Below are 27478 nucleotides of genomic sequence, written 5' to 3'. Positions count from 1 at the left end.
AACTTGTTTAATTTTTTGGGGGGTTTCAGGGGCAATTCACCTAACTGTGCACGCCATAGCACAAATTACCACTAAACACTTTGTGGGCTGTGATGAAAATGAATTGGACGCGCCTGCATTAGCGACAAATGATCTGAAATGCCTGTCGGAATGATGGATTGCACTTGTGCACCACCACACAAAATATTAAAACTTCAAAACTGAGCAATATTGTGGGTCTTAAAATATGAAAATGTTATAAAATGGCTAACAATATAGTCAACTCAGTTTTCAAAGGCTAGCACAGATTAACTAAACAAATAATTGTGGCCTTGCTTCAAGGGAGGGAAACTGTCATCTGTCCCAAAAAACCCCTTTTGACTTCAGATTTTCTCAAAATATTTAGTTACTGCATTTAGCATTTGACACATTTCACATAGCGATATATAATGTACAGTTTTGAACAAGCAACGTCAGAAACAAAACAATCCAGTCTAGTTTGTACTGCTGCATTAAAAGGTGGAAGTTCACCTTAAAAACGTGTCAAGTAGCATCATCCCCCAAAGTTAAGTGACGCATGTGACTTTTCGTGGCAATTGGCATTGCTGAGAATTCCTGTTTGGAATATTTGAGGTGTCAAACGAGTATCCTAGCTCAATACCAAAGTGCATCCCCAAATTGGAGGCTGTCCCCACCCCACGCCCCCTGCTGCAGTGGCAAAAACCACCTTGCTATGACATCATAACAAGATTTTGTCACCCCCCCCCCCCCCCCCGTCTAAAACTAAACCCAGCTGCACAGGTCAGAACAACATGTAACGAGTTGCCTATTGAAAATATTTAACTGATAAACGAGCACTCGGCATGCGTCATGAGGAATAGGAGGTGCCTTCAACACAGTCAGCTTCGCGCTCTGTCGTCTACATCTTCTGAATCTCAAATAGGCGCACGTCCGTGTCATACCATATGGGTGGGTCCACGTTGCTGGAGAGAAGGGGAGGGGGAAAAATTATAATCCATTTCTTATGAAATCCCAATAGAGTAAATCTGTTGGATACATTCCAATACTCACCGCAGGTAGACCACACCCCACATGTAGGTGCGAAACCACATGGCTGTGCCAGCGTTGGCCTGGTACTTCCGGATGAGGATGGGGTGAGGGACGGGCAGCAGGCCGACTAACGTCCCGTGCTGGAGGAACTTGAGGATCTCCGATTCATCTGTCAGACCCCTGCCGTGACATAGCATCAACGTGAATGTTTACATCACCTACGTCAAGACAAAGGCGTCTGATCCAACAAGCGTGTACTTGTCGATGCAGATCTTCTCCACCTGTGGAACCAACACCTGCAGCAGACGCATGATGGTCTGCAAGGGGAGCTTACACTTCCAGGAGAGGACCTGGGAAAAGATAAACAGGGAAAACCAGAGTTAAAATGCTTTTGGTTAGGTTCTTATTACAAAAAGGAGGTAAATCTACTTACCCACTCTGGTGTGGGAGCCCAATGTGATGCTGAAGAAACGCTTGACAAGCGCCTTCTCTCCATTTCTGCCTCAGTGTAGAAAACATCCTGGGAAGAAGAACCAAGAGTTACCAGTACATACAGTTTTCCTTGAGCTCCAAAACCAAGTGCCCAATCCTACTTGGAATTTAGCCCATAAAGTACTGGCCTCAGCTGAGCCACTTATTCTCACCTAGCCCTCCCTTCCCTGTGGTTCCGTTTTTTGTTGTTGTTGTTTTTTTTTTTTTGCATTAAACACACTAACTTCATTGTCTTTTCCCGAGATGGATTCAGTGTCGCTGGTCCCGCTGGCTGTTATCTGCTCCGAGTGGTCCAGCTTGGGGATGGACACCATGGTACCATCCTCAGACACCTGAGACTTCTCGGTCAGTTTGTCAATGCCTGTAAAGAAATACAAACATCAGCTCCTTCAAAGACCACTTGTGTTCTTGATGAGAAAAGCTTGCTTTACCAGGTATGGCGACCAGGCTGGCCTTCAGGGTGCCAGGTTCTGCTGGCACGGCGGGGCGGGAACCTTCCATGGAGACAGTCTCCTGCGAGCTGGTGCGGGAGATGGCGTCAGGCGACTTCCTCTTTCTCTGCAGGGCCTTCTGGATGGTGGCCGGGTCCGATGGAAGATTAGCAAGCTGGTGGAAGATGTTACGCTTGCGGATGATGGCGTACACCAGATTACAGTTCCCTGGGGAGGACAATCATCCATTTATTAGAATGTTCATCACGTCCCAACGTCTCAGAAATGGAGGCAAAATGGATGGTGCTGTTGACTAAACTAGTTCAGAGTAATTGGTTTGGTATGTTGGTTTCATTAGCACTTACCGTTGATTGGTTTTCTGCCTGGTCTAATTATAAAAATAAACACGGCTCACATCAAAAGCTGATGAGAAAAAAAATGTTAAAATACACCATACATCATTATATTTTCATACAAATCTCAGAGTGGAATATTTAAGAATTGTATCCCTTTTTTTACTTTTCAGACAAACTCCAGACAAAGTGCTGGATCAAACCTTGCACCTCTGCACTGTGAGGCGGACATCCTAACCATTAGGTTACCATGTCACCTAAATAGGTCATTTGATTAAATTTAATCCATAGCGACAGAAAAGGCAGAGTTTAATACTTGTGAGTAACGGGTATAGTACATGTACAGTATATGTACAAATAGTAGCGCCCATGTATAGTTGAGTTTTTGGCTGTAAAAAATTACCATTTATAGTGAGGCGTTTTGGGCCCCCCCAAAAAAACGACCATGTGTAGGAAGGCGTTTTTAGCCGAAAAAAACGACCATGTAGTAAGGCGTTTTTAGTCGAAAAAAAAGACCATGTATAGTAAGGCATTTTTAGCCGAAAAAAACGACCACGTATAGTAAGGCGTTTTTAGCTGAAAAAAAACCGACCACGTATAGTAAGGCATTTTTAGCCGAAAAAAGCGACCATGTATAGTAAGGCGTTTTTAGTCGAAAAAAAAGACCATGTATAGTAAGGCATTTTTAGCCGAAAAAAATGACCATGTATAGTAAGGCGTTTTTAGCCCCCAAAAAATGACCATGTATAGTAAGGCATTTTTAGTAAAAAAAAAAGACCATGTATAGTAAGGCATTTTTAGCCGAAAAAAACGACCACGTATAGTAAGGCGTTTTTAGCTGAAAAAAAACCGACCACGTATAGTAAGGCATTTTTAGCCGAAAAAAGCGACCATGTATAGTAAGGCGTTTTTAGCCGAAAAAAGCGACCATGTATAGTAAGGCATTTTTAGCCGAAAAAACGACCATATATAGTAAGGCGTTTTAGCCCCCCAAAAAGGACCATGTATAGTAAGGCGTTTTCTTCTGGAAAAAAAACGACCATGTATAGTAAGGCATTTTTGGCCAAAAAAAACGACCGTGTATAGTAAGGCATTTTTAGCCGAAAAAACGACCATGTATAGTGAGGCGTTTTTAGTCGAAAAAAACGACCATGTATAGTAAGGCGATTTTAGCCCAAAAAAAATGACCATGTATAGTAAGGCGTTTTTAGCCCCCAAAAAATGACCATGTATAGTAAGGCATTTTTAGTAAAAAAAAAAGACCAGGTATAGTAAGGCGTTTTTAGCCGAAAAAAGCGACCATGTATAGTAAGGCATTTTTAGCCGAAAAAACGACCATATATAGTAAGGCGTTTTAGCCCCCCAAAAAGGACCATGTATAGTAAGGCGTTTTCTTCTGGAAAAAAAACGACCATGTATAGTAAGGCATTTTTGGCCAAAAAAAACGACCGTGTATAGTAAGGCATTTTTAGCCGAAAAAACGACCATGTATAGTGAGGCGTTTTTAGTCGAAAAAAACGACCATGTATAGTAAGGCGATTTTAGCCCAAAAAAATGACCATGTATAGTAAGGCGTTTTTAGCCCCCCAAAAATGACCATGTATAGTAAGGCATTTTTAGTTAAAAAAAAAGACCAGGTATAGTAAGGCGTTTTTAGTCGAAAAAAACGACCATGTATAGTAAGGCGTTTTTAGCCGAAAAAAACGACCATGTATAGTAAGGCATTTTTAGCCGAAAAAAGCGACCATGTATAGTAAGGCATTTTTAGCCGAAAAAACGACCATATATAGTAAGGCGTTTTAGCCCCCCAAAAAGGACCATGTATAGTAAGGCGTTTTCTTCTGGAAAAAAAACCGACCATGTATAGTAAGGCATTTTTAGCCGAAAAAAACTACCATGTATAGTAAGGCGTTTTTAGCTGGAAAAAAACGACCATGTATAGTAAGGCGTTTTTAGTCGAAAAAAACGACCATGTATAGTAAGGCGTTTTCTTCAGAAAAAAAAAGACCATGTATAGTAAGGCGTTTTTAGCCGAAAAAAACGACCATGTATAGTAAGGCGTTTTTAGTCGAAAAAAACGACCATGTATAGTAAGGCGTTTTTAGCCGAAAAAAACGACCATGTATAGTAAGGCGTTTTTAGCTGAAAAAAAAACCGACCATGTTTAGTAAGGCGTTTTCTTCTGAAAAAAAACGACCATGTATAGTAAGGCGTTTTTAGCCGAAAAAAATGACCATGTATAGTAAGGCGTTTTTAGCTGAAAAAAAAACCGACCATGTATAGTAAGGCGATTTCTTCTGAAAAAAAACGACCATGTATAGTAAGGCGTTTTTAGCCGAAAAAAACGACCATGTATAGTGAGGCGTTTTTAGTCGAAAAAAACGACCATGTATAGTAAGGCGATTTTAGCCCAAAAAAAATGACCATGTATAGTAAGGCGTTTTTAGCCCCCAAAAAATGACCATGTATAGTAAGGCATTTTTAGTAAAAAAAAAAAAGACCAGGTATAGTAAGGCGTTTTTAGTCGAAAAAAACGACCATGTATAGTAAGGCGTTTTTAGCCGAAAAAAACGACCATGTATAGTAAGGCATTTTTAGCCGAAAAAAGCGACCATGTATAGTAAGGCATTTTTAGCCGAAAAAACGACCATATATAGTAAGGCGTTTTAGCCCCCCAAAAAGGACCATGTATAGTAAGGCATTTTCTTCTGGAAAAAAAAAACGACCATGTATAGTAAGGCATTTTTAGCCGAAAAAAACTACCATGTATAGTAAGGCGTTTTTAGCTGAAAAAAAACCCGACCATGTTTAGTAAGGCGTTTTCTTCTGAAAAAAAAACGACCATGTATAGTAAGGCGTTTTTAGCCGAAAAAAACGACCATGTACAGTATAGTAAGGCGTTTTTAGCTGAAAAAAAAACCGACCATGTATAGTAAGGCGATTTTAGCCCAAAAAAATGACCATGTATAGTAAGGCGTTTTTAGCCCCCAAAAAATGACCATGTATAGTAAGGCATTTTTAGTAAAAAAAAAAGACCAGGTATAGTAAGGCGTTTTTAGTCGAAAAAAACGACCATGTATAGTAAGGCGTTTTTAGCCGAAAAAAACGACCATGTATAGTAAGGCATTTTTAGCCGAAAAAAGCGACCATGTATAGTAAGGCATTTTTAGCCGAAAAAACGACCATATATAGTAAGGCGTTTTAGCCCCCCCAAAAGGACCATGTATAGTAAGGCGTTTTCTTCTGGAAAAAAAAAACGACCATGTATAGTAAGGCATTTTTAGCCGAAAAAAACTACCATGTATAGTAAGGCGTTTTTAGCTGGAAAAAAACGACCATGTATAGTAAGGCGTTTTTAGTCGAAAAAAACGACCATGTATAGTAAGGCGTTTTCTTCAGAAAAAAAACGACCATGTATAGTAAGGCGTTTTTAGCCGAAAAAAACGACCATGTATAGTAAGGCGTTTTTAGTCGAAAAAAACGACCATGTATAGTAAGGCGTTTTTAGCCGAAAAAAACGACCATGTATAGTAAGGCGTTTTTAGCTGAAAAAAAAAACGACCATGTTTAGTAAGGCGATTTCTTCTGAAAAAAAACGACCATGTATAGTAAGGCGTTTTTAGCCGAAAAAAACGACCATGTATAGTGAGGCGTTTTTAGTCGAAAAAAACGACCATGTATAGTAAGGCGATTTTAGCCCAAAAAAAATGACCATGTATAGTAAGGCGTTTTTAGCCCCCCAAAAATGACCATGTATAGTAAGGCATTTTTAGTAAAAAAAAAAGACCAGGTATAGTAAGGCGTTTTTAGTCGAAAAAAACGACCAGGTATAGTAAGGCGTTTTTAGCCGAAAAAAACGACCATGTATAGTAAGGCATTTTTAGCCGAAAAAAGCGACCATGTATAGTAAGGCATTTTTAGCCGAAAAAACGACCATATATAGTAAGGCGTTTTAGCCCCCCAAAAAGGACCATGTATAGTAAGGCGTTTTCTTCTGGAAAAAAAAAACGACCATGTATAGTAAGGCATTTTTAGCCGAAAAAAACTACCATGTATAGTAAGGCGTTTTTAGCTGGAAAAAAACGACCATGTATAGTAAGGCGTTTTCTTCAGAAAAAAAACGACCATGTATAGTAAGGCGTTTTTAGCCGAAAAAAACACCATGTATAGTAAGGCGTTTTTAGCTGAAAAAAAACGACCATGTTTAGTAAGGCGTTTTCTTCTGAAAAAAAACGACCATGTATAGTAAGGCGTTTTTAGCCCCCCAAAAAATGACCATGTATCGTAAGGCGTTTTTAGCCAAAAAAAACGACCATGTAAGGCGTTTTTAGCTGAAAAAAAACAACCATGTATAGTAAGGCGTTTTTGGATGAAAAGTGATATGTGGCTTTCTGTATAAATCTGCAGAAAAAGACATTTGAAATTAATAATATTTGGACACACAATGCTCTCCAACCGATCATTTTCTCCTTAAGTGTAAAATGTTTGGAACCCCCTTGGAGTTGTCACATAAAAGTATGATCAATGCAATTAGAAGGATGCCCCTTTACCGTCAAACTGATACTGGATGATGTTGTTGAAGGCCTCCAGCAGGAAAAAAACAAGATGGTGGTTCTGGACGGCAGAGAACAGGAACCAGGTAGTGGAGAAGGCCTCCAGTAGGTGGAGCAGCTTATTGGCCGCTACCATGGAAAGACTTTTCAGATATGGTGACACTAAGGGGGTGGGGGGAGAAATTGAAATATTCTAACTATTTTGATAGAAGGAGCTCCATAATCCATAACAATGAGGCGAATGAATCACCGTTCACCACAATGGTGAGCAGGCAGTCAAAGAGAGGCTGTAAACGCTGGTGGCCCGTGGTGATAATCTTATGGAAGACCTGCAAAAACAAACAGAGCGACAGCTGGTTGGCTCTCACGGGTAGGGAAAAGGATCGCCTGGCCTCCATAGCGACGCGGTCGGTCCTCTCACCACGATCAGTAGGTCGGCGTGAGTGCCCGTGAACACCGGGATGTCCATGGGCACATGGAGGGCGTAGGGCTTGTTCAGGCGCACGCCGAAGTTTCTCTCGCCGCTCAGCAGCAGCAGGATGAACACACCGATGTGCATGAGGCCCACGCGGGCTGCAGGCACACACACAAAAAAAAAAAAAACATGTTGCAAAGACAACTTTGAAATGCCGGGAGAGCTGACACACACACACGAGAAGACTTACACTGGTCAGCTCGGGCATCATTAAGGTAGAAGAGGATTGGAACCAGAATATCCAGTACGTCGCTACTCTTGAGGACGAAAAAGAGGAATTTCTGGGACGGGAACACAAAAAGGACTGACTTTTAATTTTGTTCAGCTCACATGAAATGTTCATTTCTTACAGTTTCAAATCATTCCAGTGGGTGTGGAAAAAGGGAATTCATCTTGAAAATAGCTTTTGTTTCCATACGAAGAAGTGCGTGGTTCACTTCTCTCCAATCACTGAACTAATATTTACTTGAAGGCTATAAAGCCCTGTTTGCGGGGACGGCTTCACGTCTATGTTGAATGGAGTAGCAGATGGTGGCAAAATAAATTAAAAAAATAAAATAAATAAGATAGATCAAAATCCTAATGATGTCATATCCTCCCAAATCCTGAAAACATCTTTTATGTCATATTTTCTCATACGACAAATGTTTCTGAGAACCTTATTGAAGTCGCAGAGCTTCCAGAAGAGTACCAGGAGCTCCTGGTGGAACTGGATCTTTTTGGTGGAATTAGGCAGGTACGTTTGAGTCAAAGGGTTGGTGAGGAGACGAGCCAATCCTTTCAGTACAAAATCAAAATCCTGGATAAAACACAAACAGAACCTTCAGGGACAAGATCCTCACGTAACATTCACCGCAATTGTCCAGGCCATACTTCCTCTCTGTGAATCCTCGACAAATAATTCACAAACAAGTTTTCGGGGCCGGTGGACTGCACACACAGAGAGGGGAATCATTATTCAAGCGAACCATCACCACTCAAATAGACGGCGGCGGTCTTTGTTCGCAAAACCTCATGTTCTTCCACGCTGGACGGAGAAGACGGGCAGTGGGAAGGCCCTCCGTCATGCTCCAGGGTCACAATGAGGATCTGCACGGCCTGCTCCACCAGCTGCTCCCGGTAGTCGGAGAACAGCAGGTGGTTGTACGGGATGCCATAGCCCACCGGGTCGTAGGCGCTCACCACGTTGAGCAGCGAGGTGAACAGCGGCAAAGCATGGCTGCGGGAGAGAAATAACACAGTCAATAGCGGCGGCCAATGAAACTTAAACAATGGGGATAGCATAGCGTAGCATATTCACAGTTGGATTTGTTTCTTCAGTATTGACTGAAAAACACCCATTTTTTGCCGTTTCTGTACTCCAAAGCCATATCTGATATTAAAATATGTCTGGAGCAGCATCTGGGTTGCAAGGAACCATGTTGAAGTCAGCGGAGGAGTTTCATTTAGTCAGGCCATAGCCTTGTCTAACAGTCAAAAGTCTTTGGCTGCCCTCTTCTAGCATTTCCTGGCAATGACAAACCTTTTTGGGTGGGTGTCAATTACTCATGGATGTGACTTTTTTGCAGCTTAATGCATTCGCTGTACACTGGTGCGTCACAAAAACACCAGCCGTTGTTTTTGCAAAAAAAAAAATGGCACTCAACAGTATTTTTTCCGTTCATTTTTATGCCATGTTGTTAGATATATTCATTCATCTTCCGAGCCGCTTGATCCTCACTAGGGTCGCGGGGGGTGCTGGAGCCTATCCCAGCTGTCTTCGGGCAGTAGGCGGGGGACACCCTGAATCGGTTGCCAGCCAATCGCAGGGCACACAGAAACGAACAACCATTCGCACTCACACTGACACCTAGGGACAATTTAGAGTGTTCAATCAGCCTGCCACGCATGTTTTTGGAATGTGGGAGGAAACCGGAGCACCCGGAGAAAACCCACGCAGGCCCGGGGAGAACATGCAAACTCCATAGAGGGAGGCCGGAGCTGGAATCGAACCCGGTACCTCTGCACTGTGAAGCCGACGTGCTAACCACTGGACTACCGGGCCGCCCTGTTAAATATATATTGAATGTAATGATGGTTACTATACCTGCATTATGACGGTAGGTGGATTAAGTCATGCCAGTGAAGGGCGAAGTAGCCCATGCTTGGCCCGCTACTTGCATATTAGCATGAGAGCGCGCACACACACACACACAAACACACACACACACACAGCATCCGTCGGTTTACCGATTCTCAGTGGAACAGAAGAAGGTCACCCAGGGGTTGAGGATGTGGTTATCGGTGGACGCTGGCAGGTACATGACCTCGGAGAAGCAGGTGAGCAGCAACCTCAGCAACTCGGTGCTGACCGGCATCAAATCCAAACGACGAACACAAATAAGTCCAAAGTGAACCCGACAAGACGAGAGAAAAGACCAAGCGGAAGTGGAGCTGACCGATTCAAATCGTGGATGTAGTTGAGAGGTGGGGACTGCGCGAAGCCCACTCCAGCTTCCCAGATGTATTCACAGCTGTCGATGGCGTGCAAGTTCTCCACCGAGTCCTGCAACATACGTGAGCCAAAAATGAGATGAGACTCGTAATCGCTCAATTTTTGTTTTTTCATTAAAATTGCTCTGGAAACAAAATCTAGAGGCGGAAAATGAATAAATAAACATTTTGTTTTGCATATTTTGTCCATCTTTCATTTTCTGCCAATGGTACGAATGAATAACTGTGGTTGGGATTTGGATTCTCAAAACCGGTCATTTTGCAGTAGTTTTCATGAAATACTGCTTGCAGTTTTAAAGAATAATTTTGACCATTTTGAATTCATATCGAGCTACATCAAGTGTGTGTGACCTGCAAGTGTTGATCTTTGTGTCACTTAAGCAATCCTTTCCCCACTAAGACAATCACACAGGGGCGAACGGTGACTCTTTAATTGCATGGGACACAAAGAGCAAAAACTCAAGTCAGTCAGACCAACAACATTCCTCTGGGCCCATTAGCGTCAAAGCAACTCTTCCTGTTATGACTGACAGTGTCGTCACGCACCAGTTTTGATTTTTCAAACCAACTCGGGCGACAGGTTTAGTTACGGCCAGTAAAATTCCGATCCGTGCTTCCGGTTATCGTCAGCGAGTGGAAACGAAAGACTTACCGGGCCTCTTCTGTGGCTGTGCACGGTGAAATCGGGGCAGAAGAGCAAGTCGGCGACGGCCAGCAGGAGCGACTCGGCCAGTGGGCGAGCGCCTTCGTCGTCGTCCAGCTCCTCCGCCTACAAAATAAACACAGTTTGACTCGTCATTTTTAAACGTTACACACGAGCGGTGCTTCCCTTTTTATTTGACCTGACAAAAGGCTTTAAAGGGAAAAGCCAAGAAAAGGTGTTGCTAAATACTTGACTGTGTTTGTGTGATCAAATGAGTGTATGCACGTCCTCTGTCCCAGGCGACACATCAACAACGTCGACTCCTTGCCATTGGAGACAACCTAAGCTGGCTCCCAAAAAGGAACGGGCAACCAAAAAGGCCATGTTGTCCTATCTTATGAGCTTTCATAACAAAAACTACAAGTCACCATGGAAAAAACTGAATCTTCATGAAAAGGTGACAACATCCCTCCTACGGCTGGAATGAGGAAACAATGTTCACCGTTCAGGCCATGTCATCAGAGTGAGACGACCGAAGTGTATTCTCAGATGACAACTTGTGTTTTGTTTTGTTCCCCCCCCCCCCCCCCCCCCGCTCACTCACCCCGGCCCGGCCGGCACCAGGCACAGTGGACCAGAAAAACCCCCTCCAGTCCTGGTCCTCAAAGATGTAGGGGAGGATGCGGGTCAGGATACGTGTGCAGTTCAGGACCACCTGCTTCTCCCTCTCGCTGGGGCAGCCCGAGTCGGCGCCCTGCACCAATTTTTCCACAGCCTGAGGACGAGTGCCACAAAACATGTTGTCATTTATGATTTATTTACAACTGTACTTCATATTCATATCAAATTTCTCCAGTCCCAAGTATTCGGTCTTGTGAATATACAGTATATGTGACTCGGCTGTTTTCTGAAGCTCAGACACGAGTGGTCGGTACCCGTGAGCAACCACGATGATATTTTCCGTCAACAGGAATGACAAAATGGCCGCCCGCTGAGATGGCCACAAACGTCTGGCTTTGACCACTTAACTCATATTCCACAAATGCAATATTAATTTTTTTTTGGACTAGTGGGGCTGCATAGGGAGTTGGGATCGGCTCCAGCACACCTGCAAACCTCATGAGGATAAGCGGATTAGAAAAAGGATGGATGGATGCTAGAAATGCTCAAACAATCACATTACTGTTATCGTGTTGTATTTTTGTTTTATCTTGAAACAGCTGACCCCTAATAGGTCCTGGTACTCGCTGCGCAGAAAATAAACGCCTGCGGCCACTTCATAGGCATATCACTTCTTTGTAGCATCAAGTGTATTTTTGTCAGGGGCGACTCGGGCAGGAGTCGGGAAGTGGAAAAAAAAGCAGGAGGAGGGAGGTGACTTCCACATCTGAGACCGTGACATTGTTCGGAAGCAATGATCCATGACGCAGTTTCCAAAAGTCCGGCAAAGCTAGCAATCTGCATGTTGCGTTTACCTTATAACACAGAGTGGCTAAATTAGAGGGGGACTCCTCTCGTAGAGCCCGGATCTCTGCAGCTGGAACCAGAGCAAAGACATCCTGGACTGTGGTGGTGCTGTCCGCCCAGAACTGGTCCCAGAAGGCATCATCCGTGGCTTCCACTGGCTGCAAAACAACACGAGCAATTGTTAAATAAACAGAAATCTAGAAATCGTTGTGGCTTGCCAGTGTACTGTGTATCTATTGTGCAGCCTGCCCGGCGAGTGATGACGACAATGTAAACACGATGCACCTGCCGCATCCATGTCAACGCCGTGCAACTTTGATTTAACCAGGCCATTATTTTGTCGAAAAATGTTGCATGACAGCAGATGACATTATCATCATGCTGGTAACGTGGCGTATTTCTATTTCCGTGAATACGGTCTCTCAATCGAAGAAACGCCAAATGATAATTTTACATGGTTAAATGCAACAAGGGGACAGTGTGTTGTGAACGCGTTCCCTGATTATGTGCTCGTTGCTTACATTTCCAACAATCGTCTAACCTGCGTTTTTGTTGTCAGCTGAATCACTGCTTTCCTGAAGTTCAGTTTTGAGTCGGTACTGCCCATTGTCGATTTTCTATCTTTAAATCAATAATATTAATACGAGTTGCGCTGATGCCGCGGAGGATTCTTCTTAATCACCCCTTCGTGCTTCGCCTTGAGTCATAGGAAAAAGGGGCGGGGTTCTCTTTTGCTATGTTCACGAAAGTTGATCATTGGTTGATCACTTCCGTGTTTCGAATGACGTAATAATAGATTTGTTTTGAAAATGTCCCCCATTTGTCATAAATGTTACGGTAGTGTAAGTGTAGTTCAATCTGTGTTAATTACAACGAATTGTTTGTATAAAATTAATAATATTGTAGAACAGCGACGGGTGCGTTTAATGCGGATGCTTTTATAAACAGCGACATCTTTCGGATATAGTTTTATCAGTCACCCTTAAATGTTAATAAATTCAAAGTTAATCCGCGCCCTTAACGTCTTAAATCAATATAAAACTTCAAAGTGGTATAAAATCGATTAGATTAGTATTCAATGTTGCCTTCCAGTCAATCAGCCAATGTGCTAAATAAATCATTGTATGAAATGCTTTTTGAAAGACACAGAAAATACGCCAAAAATGATAAAAGACCATAAGTGATGTTTTTGTTTGCTATTTTGTGTTATTCTCTGAAAGAAACCCAAAATGCAGGACACAAAACGGAATTGCCATTTTTCCATTACGACCTGAATGCGTCAGTAAAGGTCTCCGCGCAGGCGCAGTATGATGTAAACACAAACGCAGCAGCTGGCCATGGTTGCGAACGACGTGTATTAGCTTGTTGGATTTCAACACGAAAAGCTTTTTAGTTCGATCTTGTTCTTCAGATGTGTGGATGTTAAAACGCTGCGAAAAAAAGGCATTTAAAACGTGTCTTAACACATTCACTTTAGGTGGCTACTTTTCGCTTATCAGCGTAAAGGCTAACCTCGTTAGCTTGTGAGTGACGAAGACGAAAAAGAGCTTGCCATACACTATTTAGCCATTACGTGATGTAAAATATCAGCGAATTTGCATATGCGCACCGATATATATACTTTATTGTTTCTCTCTCGTAGCAATGGCTAATTTCATCACCTAAAACCCAATTGGGGATCCAGTTAGATACACTGACAAATGCAAGCTAACTGCTAGCGAGGTTATAAGACATAGACGGAGATCCTCAAAGAAATTCATTGACATTGATGCATTTATGGTCATCACATGTTGACTGAAGGCAGGTGAGTGAGTCCTTCGGCGCTAAAGTAATTAATAGAAGCTTATGTGTTTACGTGTCCAGTCATTCGTGTAAGCATTGATCAGCAAGTGATAAGGAAAAGTGAGAATCAATATGAACCTTAACATTCAGATACGTGTAATCTATAAAGCTGATGTTTAAGGGTAGCGAATTGAGGACTTGAAAAGCTCTTGTATAATATTTTTAGTGTCACCCCATGGATCTGGCATCTGTAAAGCTGGTGTTAATGTATTTTAGCATACTGAGTTCGTAGAACTGTTAAGTGTATGTTTGTTTGTTCCACAGGAAAAGGCAGCACAGTGGCGGTGATGAGAGCGGCCACCTGGTTCCTCAAGCCAAACGGCCGAATCAATCTCACCCGCTTTCCCCCGAGCCGGGACGGGATGCCTGGGATTCAGAGGTACACTTAAAAATTGACTCTCGTCTAAGGCTGGCCACATGCACACCAGTTCTTTTAACCGTGAGGGACGTCAAATGTGAAAAGGAAATTAAAAAGATGGGCAGCGACGAAAGGCTCAGCAGCAGTGACACAACTGTTGGATAATGCATTTTAGCATGACATCTTTGATCCACCGGTGAAAAGGACACTTTGATTCACTCCACTTTCATCGATAAATGCTTCAGACAACGTGTATGCAGGAAAGTGGTTAAAATTGCATGATGCACATACAGCACATTTAACAATAAAGTTGTACTTGATACATCAATGCATACCGGATTGACAAGGTATGATTTTGTTTCAGTGGTCCAATAGCTCCAGCAGCCTCAGCAGTCTGGAGCACACGTCGGGCAGCTCCAGCGGCAGCCGCTGCGCCGTGGGACCTTGCAGTCCCCTCAGCTGCAGTGACTCGTGTGACCCGCCCGTCTGCTATCTGTACATCAACCGCATCCTGAGGGAGGCGCATTTCCAGAGCCTGCAAAGCCGCTGCCAAACGCGAGAGACGCGGCTGTGACCTTGTGATATTTCCTGATTTCAGATATCAGGGAGGGAAAAGAATCAGCAATAATTTAAGAACCGGGACCAAACTCATGTTAAAATTGGACTGCCAAAATGATAAGTTTAGGACTTTGACTCGTTTACGATTTTGGGGGTGGTTCTGAAGTCTCAGGGAGGTCGTGATTGAGAATTTTTCTATCCTTACTCCATTTTAGTTAGGTCCAAAACACTGATGGAAAGTCTCAAGTTGCACCTTTCATAGCGGCTTCATTTAACTTGTTCTTCCTGTTCGGTGAAGAAAATGACTACTAAACAAGTAAAAATGCTCATTGCAGCCCTTCATGAGTTTCTGTGCCTGTCCATTCAGGTCTGTTGATCCGAAAAGCCAGGAGAAAGCTCGGCTTTTCTTTCCATCAGCATTTTCTCTTCTTTTTCCTCTTGAATTTAGTTGTGTACATGAACTTAACATGACATTGACACTGTTCTTGTAAATCATTTCAAAATAAACAAAAAATGGGGGGTGTTTTTAAAATATATTTTCTGTTTTGATATCTATGGAACTATCCTTTTTTTTTTAGGTTTTCTTTCCTACATCCAAACTCTAATCGGCAACCGTCTTGGTCCTCGCAGTCTCACTTAATGTAATGACTGGAGATGCATTGAGCGTCTCACTAACGAGCTCTGACCTGTGTGTCGGGCAGGAGCAGCCAAAGACTTTAATTAGCACACCGCGCGTCCTTGTCTCACCCGCACAATAACAGATCCCGCGTATTCGTGCGACCCACGTCACCATAGTTACCCCACAGCCATGACTGGTCCCCATTAGCGTGCCTGTCCATGATTGATGCTAAATTAGAGATGACGAATGAGCGGATGGTAATTCGGCATGAGGCATTGCTCTGATTCATGACGGTGTTACTGTACGAGGGACGGCCTCGTTAGTATTACACGGAGTCAAGTAAGGCATTCGTATTGGTGCTTATTATTATTGTTTGAGGAATGCAACCCCCAGTGGACCTTTGGAAAGAAATTGGAACAGCAAACACTTGTGTACTGTAATAATACAAATTAAATCAAACTTGGCACAATTATACACATTATAGCAATAATAGATGAAGAAAATCAAACACATTTTCCTGAAGAAAAAAACATTATTTTACAAAAAAAAAGTCATATTTAAAGGAACGGTTACAGGCCAAAGTCCTAAAAAAAGTTCTTTTTTTTAACCCCATAGTCAATAGGGGGGAAACCTAGATTTTACAAAAATAAAGTAAGATTCTTAAAAGCACCTCATTCTGAATTTTAGATGAAGAGCGAGAGATAGACATTCGCACTTGTCATCAAAATTATGAATTTATTCTTGTAATATTATACGCCTCCCTTCTCTAAGAATAACAACGTTGGTGTCATTAAGAAGACATATATGCTGAAAATACGATTTGGAAAAAACAAAACTGGTCATTCATACTTATCACAATTTTAGTATTTTGTGATCAGGATCTTCAACCTTGACTCTCATAATATCAATTGTTAGGTTGTAATTGAGCTACTCCTTGGTAGTTAGCTAGCATTTTTTTTTCGTTAAATGCGATTGGAACAAACTAAAACGAAAAACGTCAACTACACACAAGGTTACAAATAAATTACCAACAATCAAATGAGTCCACACTTCCATCCCAAAATTGAAGAGGCGCACAAGGATAAAAAAATGCTCGAAAAGCTCAGCAGGGGGCAGCACAACCTGCCTCGTTTTGGCAAATTCAGCAGACGATGTGCAAGATAGTCACTCATAATCTCTCCCAAACACACCTTACGTGTATACATATATGTACACACACACAGACACACACACACACACACACACATAACACACACACACTTACAATGCAGCACACAGATATGAAGGTGTGCGGTGATGAATGACTCAAATCAGTTGAGTGGAGAGGCAGGAGAGAGTTAAATGAACTGTCCTTGTTCTGGGGTCTATGTATGCGCATATATTGTTAGTTTTTTACCGCGGCCAGCAAGAACAACGAAAAAAAATTATCCTTTCTTTTTGGCCATGTCCTTTGGTCTCAGATCCTCATCTCTACGCTCCAAAGACGAGACAATCCACATGACAACAACAAAATGCTCGAATTTTGCAGCGTCTGCTTTCACCTTCCGCTTTCAAGCTCTGCGAATCATCTCGTCCCTTTCAAGTTTCCTTAACAGAAACGGGGCCTTCGGTGTTTTCACTGTAACCAAAACGTCACAGCTAACGCGATAGAAAGCAGAGGCAAGCTCAATCCGAGCTGCTCTTTGCCAGGACGTGTTTGGGCAGCTGCTGCCTGGCATGAGGCGCCCGTTGCCTTCCGCGCCTTTGAGGGTTTCGACGCCAAGCCAAACATCTGCTTTGCCTCCTCCCCGGCGCCATTTTTTTCGCCTCGGTATCAGAGAAGACTCGCCCGCCATGCGAAGAATTAATGACCCGGCGCGCATATTAGCGGAGCCCTGTTGCCCCCCATCCTGGCTTGCGTAGCGGAAAGACGAGGGGGGCAGGCAGGGATGGCACTCGGCAGTTGGACAAGGAGATTGGGGGTTGAGCGTTTTACGGTTCTTGAGTATTTGGCAGGATGAGGGAAAGTCAATTTGAAAGTTTCCTTCTTTCATCAATGACACGGACTGTCGTCTACCGTGACGTTTGGAGTATAAAGTTAACTGATCTCTCATCGCGTGTTTTGCAGTCACATGGTCCGATCGGCCAATTAATCTCTTTCGGTGATGTCATTGGCCAACAAGTCAACTTCCGTGTGGGTTCAAGAATATGAAAAATGTGTGTCGATTAGCCTTGCTTCGCCAGTTTTGGCTGCAAATGAAAATATCTTTTACATTTGGCAGATCACAGAGAAAATTTGTTGCTGAGAACTGTGGAAATTTTGAATGACTAAAATAAGGTTTCAAAATCCTGAAAAATCAAGCCATTGTCTCCACTCTCAAAGGACACTGAAAAATGGATGCTAGCGTGCCTTTCGTATGCCTACACTGTTTGAGCCACAAAAAATATCATCCGCTTAAGGCCTGCGCTGGCTGGACTACATCCCATTAATTTTTTTAAAAAACAATTTCCCTACATTTTTAAACTTAATTAAAAATAAATGAATGAAAAAAGACAAGAACAAAAAGATGATTGCGTAATAAGAATTTTTTAGAATTGTTTTAAACGTGGCGGCCCGGTAGTCCAGTGGTTAGCACGTCGGCTTCACAGTGCAGAGGTACCGGGTTCGATTCCAGCTCCGGCCTCCCTGTGTGGAGTTTGCATGTTCTCCCCGGGTCTGCTTGGGTTTTCTCCGGGTGCTCCGGTTTCCTCCCACATTCCAAAAACATGCGTGGCAGGCTGATTGAACACTCTAAATTGTCCCTAGGTGTGAGTGTGAGTGCGAATGGTTGTTCGTTTCTGTGTGCCCTGCGATTGGCTGGCAACCGATTCAGGGTGTCCCCCGCCTACTGCCCGAAGACAGCTGGGATAGGCTCCAGCACCCCCCGCGACCCTAGTGGGGATCAATCGGCTCGGAAGATGAATGAATGAATGAATGAATGTTTTAAACGTTACATATCAGTTTGATTTCCTGTTCAGTCAATAAAAAAAGCATGAATCTAAAAACATTTAAAAGGTAAGAACGAAAAAGGTTCTTGCATATTTTAATCAAACAGTTTTTCTTTGACTCTTAACCTTTAAAACTCAAAGTGCTTAACTATTAAAGTAATTTTTAATTTAAAAGTTCAAAAATGTTAAAACAAACTTATTTTTATCATTAAAAAAAGTCTTTGATTCTTCAGCTTTAAAAAATGTCAATGGTTTCCTCATATTTTTCCCCCCACATTTTTAAACATTAAAACGGGTCAATCTGACCCGCACTATAACGAGGCTTAAAGAGCACCCTGCCTTATGAAATAATCCCCCAATTAAGGGTTCCACTCCCCTAAACATAACTCACATTTGGAGCTCACATTTGGTTTCCGACAGTTCAAAAGCAACGACTGTACTTCAAATGTCTCCGGCCGACTGACTTCAGATTGAAAGGTCGTAAAAGTGCGACTTGCCGTACGGTTGAGGGGGTATTTAAAGTAGATAAAAAGGCTCTTACGACTTGCGTAAAAGCTCGAGGACCTTCTTCTTGTGTACAAATACATCAACGCTGGCCCTGAAAATTCTGTTGGCCGACGCCGAGGGCTGGCTCATCTCAGCCCGGGCGTAGCCTAAACACACAGCTGATAAGCATTTCCCCACAACACGTGTGCAGAAAGCAAAGTGGTAAGTCTCTCTCGAGCCAGCCGGTGTTTCCAACGCATCGCCGAGATAACCGACAGGCTTGGCATGCTCGGGTCAGCGTCTCCGCTTCCACTTTACGGCTTCCCCCTCCTCCAACCTCCTCCGCCCATTCAATTTCACACAATGTGCTCCGGAGACAATGTACAGTAGACTGTTTTCATTGCGCGGCCCGAGTCGCAGTCAAGGCCTCTATCGATCATCATAAACGTTCACCCGCAGAAAGCCGCTGAGCGCGGTCTTTTTTGTCCCTCGCGCCGCAGACTTTTATGGCCGGCGTTAGCTTGTGTTCCTAAAAAAAAAAAAAAACACGACTTGCTTTCAGACCGTTCAGGCCGGTCGCTCACATTGCGACGACAATCAGACCTAATTTGAGTGTGCTCTGTCCCTTGTGATGAAAGTGAGAAAATTGGTTGGATAGCAATAAAATGTCCTGAGCGATTACCCGATGGTTGCGGAGTTGGTTCAATAGCGATATTCTGATATTCCGATATATATTCTATATATATTCTATCTATATATATCTATATATATATTCTGATATATATCTTAAAGAGCCAACAATCCGGTCTGATATTTACGATTGCAAATCCTTTCCGAGTTTGACTAAGGCGCTGGCTATGCGATTGTGACAGGAAGCGGACGGATTATCACGATTGTCACTTATGGCGCTTTGGAGCTTGATTGTGCTTCACACAGCTCGCCGTTTAGACCAAATTTGAGCATGTCTCTACACGTTATCCTGAGCGATCCACGAGCTGCTCAGAAAACGATCGGTGGCCGACGATCGTAGGTGTTAAACCTGTTCACTATTTCCGCCAGTAAATACCGATGCGTGTCAACTTATGATTGTGATGTAAAACCAATCAAATGCCAATCAAGCGGGAATGACAGTTGGGCCCAATTTGGGCATTTTTGCCTTCTTAACGATCGTGTGGGTCATTTGGAGTACACACCACACGATAAAAAGAGGAGGCACACACTTGCAAATTATTTCTTCATCATGTGTAGGGTCTTTGGCGTTTTCAAAATCAGATAAGATGTTGAAAATCGCTCTATGGAACCCCGCTTGAACCCTTTGGGGGACGGCGGTTACTGCAGTGAACAGTTGATCATGTTATCGGGTTACAGGGCGCATGACAGGGTTCAATAGGAGGGCCACCACTAACCTGCTAGAGAGGACCAGAGATCGGCGCCTCTCGGTGAAATTTGTTGCGTTTGAACTATAAATGTCAGGAAGAGATACACTCGCACTTAAATAGCTGCCCATAATCTCCCTGTATTATCCTAATTGAACCCATGGGCGGCCAAGCGCCCATCAATAGCTGAGCTCATCTGCAAATTAATAAAACATGGACCCTCACCAAACCTACAGTCTGCCCGAGCTACTTAGACCCACTAGAGGAGAGTGTTTCGAGTCACCGCCGAACGAAATGGAAGCGCAATAAAATGTTGGCGACTTCTTATGGCTCCCGACGTCCCGCCGCGATTCCCCAGACGAGCGCCGCTTCCGCCTCCCTGTCTCCGTGCTGCAAATGATCGTTAAAGCCATCGTCCAACTGGTCGGTGGTGTTTGAATTAGCGTGGACACGTGTCGGCAGGTGGATTACATCAGAGACATTCCAGTCACCGCAACACCCCGACACTCAAAGTGACTCCAGGAACAAGTGAATCATCCATCCATCCATTTTCCGAACCGCTTGATCCTCACTAGGGTCGCGGGGGGTGCTGGAGCCTATCCCAGTCGTCTTCGGGCAGTAGGCGGGGGACACCCTGAATCAGTTGCCAGCCAATCGCAGGGCACACAGAGACGAACAACCATCCACACCCTCACTCACACCTAGGGACAATTTAGAGCTTCCAATCAGCCTGCCACGCATGTTTTTGGAATGTTGGAGGAAACCAGAGCACCCGGAGAAAACCCACGCAAGCCCGGGGAGAACATGCAAACTCCACACTGGGAGGCCAGAGCTGGAATCGAACCCGGTACCTCTGCACTGTGAAGCCGACGTGCTAACCACTAGACTACTGAGCCGCCCCAAGTGAATCATTCCAGTTTTAAATACAGCGGTGGATACGGACCAAGCCTAACCTCAAATAACAAACGCTTCCATAAAACTGATTAGAATTGCCAGAAGGAAGATTCAACCATAAATATATCACAAGCTGTGTTGCCAAAAGACATTTCAAACGCTTCCAAACATCCTCAGGCGCTTGTTGTACATTTAAAAAGACATTGGCATTAAACATCTTACAGCTAAGGATCCAAATACACAACGTACAGTATAGCACCTGTACGTACATGTCAACCATTTTGAAGATGTTGACGATTTAGACGCAAAGAACACCGTGGCGGCCTACGGTGTGCTAACGGGAAAGGACGCTGCTTCGCAGAACGAGGTTGCTAGTTCCACTCACAGACAATACAAAATGGCGGTTGTTGATAGTTTGCGCGATTACGCATTTTGACGCTTAACTCAACTCAACTGTATTTAGAGAGCACTTTCAAACAGCCATCGCTGCATACAAAGTGTTGTACACGGAGCAATTTAACAAAACATTTATGTCTAAATTTTGAGAGGCTTGGAACGGATTAGGGCATTTACATGCAAAACGCGTCTCTACTCCTCCAGAACCAATTAATTTCATACGTAGAGGTACCACTGTATCATCAAGAACATTTGGGGGTGGAGTTCCCCTTTCTAGTGATCAGGAAGTACCCGGCAGGCCTTTCAGCAGTGTCTTTGAGTCGATGTTGGGTGATGCCGGAAACAATGAAAGCGGCGGTCCTCATCATAAGACCTCCATCTTAATAACAACGAATCCTGGAGGGCCGTAAAAAGCAGCGTGAGGTTATTAAAGACATCTATCAAGTCCACGGCGCCAATGATCACCCCTCTGTCGAACGTGAAAGCAAAGCCACGGTGACCAACCGTTAGTTCTTTTTCTTTCTACGGCAGCAACAACAACAACAAAAGCCACACTGGATGAGCAGGGACTTCCAAAAGGGAAGTAGAAAGTGCCATTGCCCTCCGAGGGAAAGACTTAACCTGTACCTTGTGTTAAGTTTTTTTTGTACAAAAAAAAATGTTCTGACATAAAATCGAGAATGCTGTAAAAAGCAGATCGGTCGCAACGCCTTGACGAGCCGTCAGAAACTGGCGGCGGGGCGAACAAGGAGAAAGACGATGACATCACACAGTCATGGATACACGACTGAGAATTACAGTAACCAAAAAAAAAAAAAAAAATAGAAAGAAAGAGCTAAACTAAAGAAAATCCTCCAAAGAAAGCAATGAGTAATGCATTGGATAGAGCGGAGTTAATGACTAGCATGCCACAATGAGCCATGCTGCATGCTCGGCGGTGCTAAGACATATGTAAACGGTTCCTTTTTTTTTTTTATTCTCGGAAGAGCTTAAAAAAAAATCCAACTTCATTATTATTTTCTATTTTTTTTAATCTGGAACATTTTATCTCTTAATATCACATGAAAGAATATTTTATTCTTTTCAAAACCTTGCCAGTGTGAATTTTTCTTCATGTTGAAGTGAATACTAAGTTCTTATCAGGAAAAAACTGGACTTTATTCCCATTATGTCTAAAATTATGTTTAAAAAAAATAACATTACTGAATGAAAAATTACATCACTGAATATTTGGAGGTTTTATAAGAAAACACAAAAAAAGTAGAGCCTTTTTTTTTTATTCCTTTATAAAACAATGACACATTTGACCTGTTTTCTTTTTTGGGGGGGGGGGGGTGAATAAAAATACAAAATTTCCCAATTTTCTTTTACATTAATTTCACAAACAACAATTTATACACGCACAACTGTGCTCTGAGGATTTTTAATCACACACAAAAAAAACACGACTTAATTCTAAGACTATTTTTTGATGTTAGCATAATTCCCATTTAGTTGTTTTCTGCTAATTTTTTTTTGTCACAATCAATAAAAAAGAAAAAAATGAGCTGGCTAAGAATTGTTTTTCCATTGTGTAGATTTTGTTATTAAAGTTATTGTCATCTCTAAAGGTTGAATTAAACCTTTCCCACAAACCTTTAAAAAAAAATGTTACGGATAAGTATGCTAATAGGCTAATAAATGCCGCAACGTTATCCTTGTCGCATTTTGATGCACCCCACAACAGTCCTTCGTATCCGACCTATCTTCCGAACAAAAATTGACTTGGAGCGCAAAGCCATTAGTGGCGTTTTGCACAGCCTCGCGCACGGAGGCCATGTGGGCTGCACGTGTGCTTGCTAACGCTAACATTCGGATTATTTGCCATTACGAGTGTCTGGCGTGATGTAACAAAGCGTAATGTCAACTTTCATTACCGGTTGTGGAAATCAGGCGCGAATGTTGAAAGTTGACACGTTTGATTAACATAAAATAAAAATAGACCCTCACTCAGCGCCATTGTCGCCGGCTGTAAAAAAAAAAAAAAAAAGTGGAGCCTAGAGGACATTAAGTGGGGAATTTATGGCCGGCGTATATTTGAGAGGAAGGTCGCTAAACCTTATGAAGTCTCCCGATTGCTTTCTCGGACTCGCTCCGGCGCTTTCCTCCCTGTTGCTTCGGAGTGGCGACCATTCACCCCCCTACCCCCCGGCTTTATTTTCATTGGCTTTTAAGGATGTACGCTCAATAGTTTGCCTTTCAGCACACGTACGGCGCATGAGAACACACACAAAGAAAACCGAGGGGGCATTCAAAGAAGAAAAAAAAAAAGATGGGGATTTTCCCGCTCAATGCCTGTCCAGGGGTCGCGCACGGCAGATTTTAAAGCGTTTCTCCCGGTCCGGGCGCGCCATTGTTGCAGCGGAGGGGGCGAGGGGGGGGGGGGCATTAATTGATTGTCCGCTTCCTTTTGGTGAAGTGGCTTCATGAAGGTTGCTGAAATACAAGCCATTCTCTCTCAGGCTGCCGGAGCACAGCGCAGTTGTAGATTAGCGGCGGCCTTCCGCGGAACCGCTGGAAATTGCCCTGGCACGTTTTTTTTTTAAATCTGCCATCTCCCGGGCTCTCATAACACTTTATGGCTTTATACGTCTCATCAGCTTTTACAGGCCGGCATCACACAAAAGATCACTTTCTGAGTGTTTTTGTCCCCCCCACCCCCCACCCCTCCTCTCCTATTCAATCCTTCAGTCAAATTTCAGGCTTTATTTATTGAAATCTACTGTCTGCACCATGATGTCAAGGCAGCGGAAGAGTAAGTGGTGCTTTGAAAGGATCTGTGGCTGAATTCGCAAGCGAGCATGAATGTGTTGAGAACGTTCAAGTAGACATTTATTGGAGTACAATGCAAGCCGATTTTTTTTTTCTTTCATCTTCACAGTTTTCGTGCTGACATTTTACTCTTCTGATTGAAATCGCTCCTTTTCAATGCCCTAATATGGTGAAAGAAAAAAGGAACCAATCATTTTTCCTCATCAATAGAAGCGAAAAATATCAAATTCTGTGTGCCTCACCTCATTTAGTTTTGCCAAATATGGTTCCGCACTCGATTGAGTTCACTCTTTCGGGGGACAGCGGTTACTACAGTGGACGGCTTATCATGTTATCGGGTTACATGGTGCACGAAAGGGTTAAACATCAATGTGGCCACCATAGATAAGATCCATGTCCGATCCGCGCTACCATGTATGGTTCCTAATCAGATAGTTGACAACAATTTCCCAAATTTCCTTCTCAGAAAAAGAGTCAACATTGGAAGCGACCAACCATTGTTGCTCAATCCAGTAAAGAGTTGCCAAGTGTGCTTCCTCTCAGATAACGAATGTTGTAATATGGTTTCTTATCATAGTTCAACATGAAAAGTCCTCCCCACGTGAAAAGTTGACATTTAGTGTTCCCCAATATGGTTCCTTGACCAATTAAGGGTTAACATTGAAGATTTCTTTCTGGTGCTAACAAAGTACTTTGTGATTGAACATATTTGAACGACAAGAGATTACATTTCACAAGAATCCGGGTTTAGTGATTGTCTGGAATGAATCCTGTGAGTTTCATGAACAGTGGCATGAGAAGAACAATGGATGCTTGGGGCGAACAACAGGTTTTTAAGCCCCTTCGGCATGCCCAGTAATACATTTTCTCAATGGGGGTCGGGGTCCCAGGATGTCCACATAAGTTTATACCTGCAGCATGGCAAAGTTAATCCATTTGATTCACCCCCCCCCCCCCAAAAAAACACCAAAACAAAACACAATAGTCACACATGCGCTGAAGCAGATGGCGCCATACCCACGCATGGCAACAGCTGGAATGGAAAGCACATCTGCCCCGACTGGGTCAGAGTGCGAAAATGAGAGAGCCTGACTGCTTTTTTTTTTTTTTAAAGCTTTCGCGCTGACCTTCTCTTCCATATTTTTCCCCTTTCGATCTGTGGTGGGAATGCCGCACCGGTGGGGGTGCTCTTCCACTGTCTGATTCACACACAATGACCTATCGGGGGTGGGGGGGGTGGGGGGGGTGGGGGAAACGTCCAGGCCAATAACGTGGTTCACACTCCCGTACACATGGCTGCGCTCTTTGTGCTCCGGCCACTTACCCTGCTTTTTTTTTTTTTTTTTTTTTTTTACCTCCTTTGTTCTACGACCACGTCGCTCGCCCGCGCGACTTTTATTGACAAGTCTGAACTCGGGTATCGTTTATTTGGATGGTGACATTTTGCCTTCAGCGCTGGCTTTTTACGTTTGCACAGGTGTGCCGTGTTTGTTTCATTTTGGGAATGCTGAGAGGTGAGCAATCATTAATTACACTGACTCTCCACATATCTGCAGTTTGGCATTCACAAATTTGTTTAGTGACAGATTTTTTTTGGGGGGGGGGGCTGAAAAACTCCCCTTCATGCAGGTCAAAGCAGTCACGGTGCTGGTTTTTCACCATCTGATGGCAATCTTTTGGATAGCTTTCCAATTTCCGTCACGCTAGTTTTAGCGACACTGTTCAGAATGAAAAATGAAATCAGGGGCATAAAATGGGGGTTTACGAGGGATGATTTTTCAAAAATATGACTTGAATACTCTTCTACTGTACAATCCTATTGACAGTTTTAACGTAAATGATGACAAAGCGTTATAACAGCGCATTGCTGATGCGTTCGCTAGCCTGCGTATGGTGTTTTGAATTGTTTGTTAGCATTTAGGCTAGTAGAATTTTTTTGAAAGGCAAAGCTTTGTGGCGGTTTTAAATACATGTATAATTCTCTTTGTTTTACGTTTATCTTGACAGTAAACTGTAACGAGAGGTGGTAATTATCAGCTTAAAGCCTTTTTTTAGACGAACTGTTCAAACGGCAAAAAACAAAACAAAACAAATCTAGTCCAAGCAAAACCAAACAGCGGCTAGTATCTCAAAAAACCCACAAGTCGGGTCACTGACGTTTCAAGACACCATCGTATTTTTTTTCTCTAGTGGAATTTGTGATTGAACGACTCCGCGTCTCCTCTATCACCTTCCGCTTCCACACATCTCACTGGGGCCCGTCCTGTTTTGCCATCAATCTGCCGTCGGTCGTGTCGAATGAGCTCATTAAGCATCGGCGAGCGCTAATAACAACCGTGGTAGCGATCCACTACGCCGGTAGAGACCAATCGGCGCTCTTTTGTTTTCAACGGCTCGCAACTCCACCGCTGGAAAGGCTTTGTCGCCGCGTAACTCGCACATCTGTCTCGCCTGATGCCGTGCGCTTTTTTTTTTTTATTGCGTGTGAAATTGCTCATTACGACGGTTCTCTTTCCGCATGGGGCTAAATGCGGGCGTATTTTCACGCGTGCATGCCGCGCCGGCGTTATGGCGGCCAATCAACAATAAGGTGACTGACACGTTTCAAGTCGGTCTGGAAGCATTTTTAAACTTAATGTGGGTGCTTCCTTCGCAGCAGTAACTGATGAGGGATTTGCAAGCTTCCCGGGGATGTGGGATATACATTTGTACAGCTCTAAGTTCGGAAAATTCTCCCTTTGTTTTGCCAGCAGTCGCTTGACTCCTTGCAACAAAGATGTGAGCGCGTCTCCGAAACATCGGTTCTACAACTATATTTAAATATCCTTGAAGTGATTCGGAGGGCGGCAAAATATTGGGAATAAAAAGATGTTGCGCCTGACTCACTTTTAGCGATATGTCGGTTGTATCCACGCAACACAGATGCAAAGCACTTCTCAGGGCAGAGCTTTGACAACCAAATAGCAGTTTGGTGATTTCCCAGAACAGCAAAATCGTGGGAATGAACCTTGTTGTACGAATATTGAGCTTGCCTGATTTTTCGCCAGACGTCTGTGGACTCCATGCAACACAGATGTGAAGCCGTTTTCAGGAACAATACTGAGAAAAGTAAATATTAATTTGGTGATTCACGGGACAGGAATTAAGACTATTTTAACAGATTGTGCACTTTATTCACTTTTTGACAGAAGTGGGGTATCCAATGCAACACAGATATAAAAGCACTTCTAAAAAG

At 43.3% G+C, this 27478-nt stretch overlaps 2 protein-coding genes and 1 long non-coding RNA gene across 4 annotated transcripts; 2 read left to right on the top strand and 1 right to left on the bottom strand.

Moving 5' to 3' along the window:
* Nucleotides 1–367: 367 nt before the first annotated feature.
* hid1a (HID1 domain containing a) lies at nucleotides 368–12659 on the bottom strand. Its single transcript, XM_052048924.1, has 19 exons — nucleotides 12478–12659; nucleotides 11945–12094; nucleotides 11074–11244; nucleotides 10479–10595; nucleotides 9772–9878; nucleotides 9563–9679; nucleotides 8345–8552; nucleotides 8207–8263; nucleotides 7992–8132; nucleotides 7524–7614; nucleotides 7280–7431; nucleotides 7109–7187; nucleotides 6856–7020; nucleotides 1953–2180; nucleotides 1746–1882; nucleotides 1463–1549; nucleotides 1288–1379; nucleotides 1051–1209; nucleotides 368–962 (listed from the first exon to the last, which is right to left on the bottom strand). The coding sequence occupies exons 1-19, from the start codon at nucleotides 12541–12543 to the stop codon at nucleotides 899–901; spliced, it is 2388 nt and encodes a 795-aa protein (XP_051904884.1). The 5' UTR covers nucleotides 12544–12659; the 3' UTR covers nucleotides 368–898.
* LOC127589714 (uncharacterized) lies at nucleotides 3952–5478 on the top strand. 2 transcript variants are annotated; one of them, XR_007959483.1, is made up of 3 exons: nucleotides 3952–4016; nucleotides 4810–4883; nucleotides 5345–5478. It is a non-coding gene; the product is annotated as an uncharacterized LOC127589714 (long non-coding RNA). The 2 variants fall into 2 exon arrangements; XR_007959482.1 differs by lacking the exon at nucleotides 3952–4016 and adding an exon at nucleotides 4166–4427.
* Nucleotides 12660–13220: 561 nt separating the features above from the next.
* LOC127589705 (uncharacterized) lies at nucleotides 13221–15226 on the top strand. Its single transcript, XM_052048968.1, has 3 exons — nucleotides 13221–13740; nucleotides 14043–14157; nucleotides 14501–15226. Exons 1-3 carry the CDS (start codon nucleotides 13724–13726, stop codon nucleotides 14708–14710), a joined length of 342 nt encoding a protein of 113 aa, XP_051904928.1. The 5' UTR covers nucleotides 13221–13723; the 3' UTR covers nucleotides 14711–15226.
* The last annotated feature ends 12252 nt before the right edge of the window (nucleotides 15227–27478 follow it).

This window comes from Hippocampus zosterae, chromosome 17 (assembly GCF_025434085.1).
Source record: "Hippocampus zosterae strain Florida chromosome 17, ASM2543408v3, whole genome shotgun sequence".
In the NCBI taxonomy this organism is placed as follows: Eukaryota; Metazoa; Chordata; class Actinopteri; order Syngnathiformes; family Syngnathidae; genus Hippocampus; species Hippocampus zosterae.
Note: the sequence above shows the minus strand (reverse complement) of the source record. Positions and strands in the feature narration are given on the sequence as shown.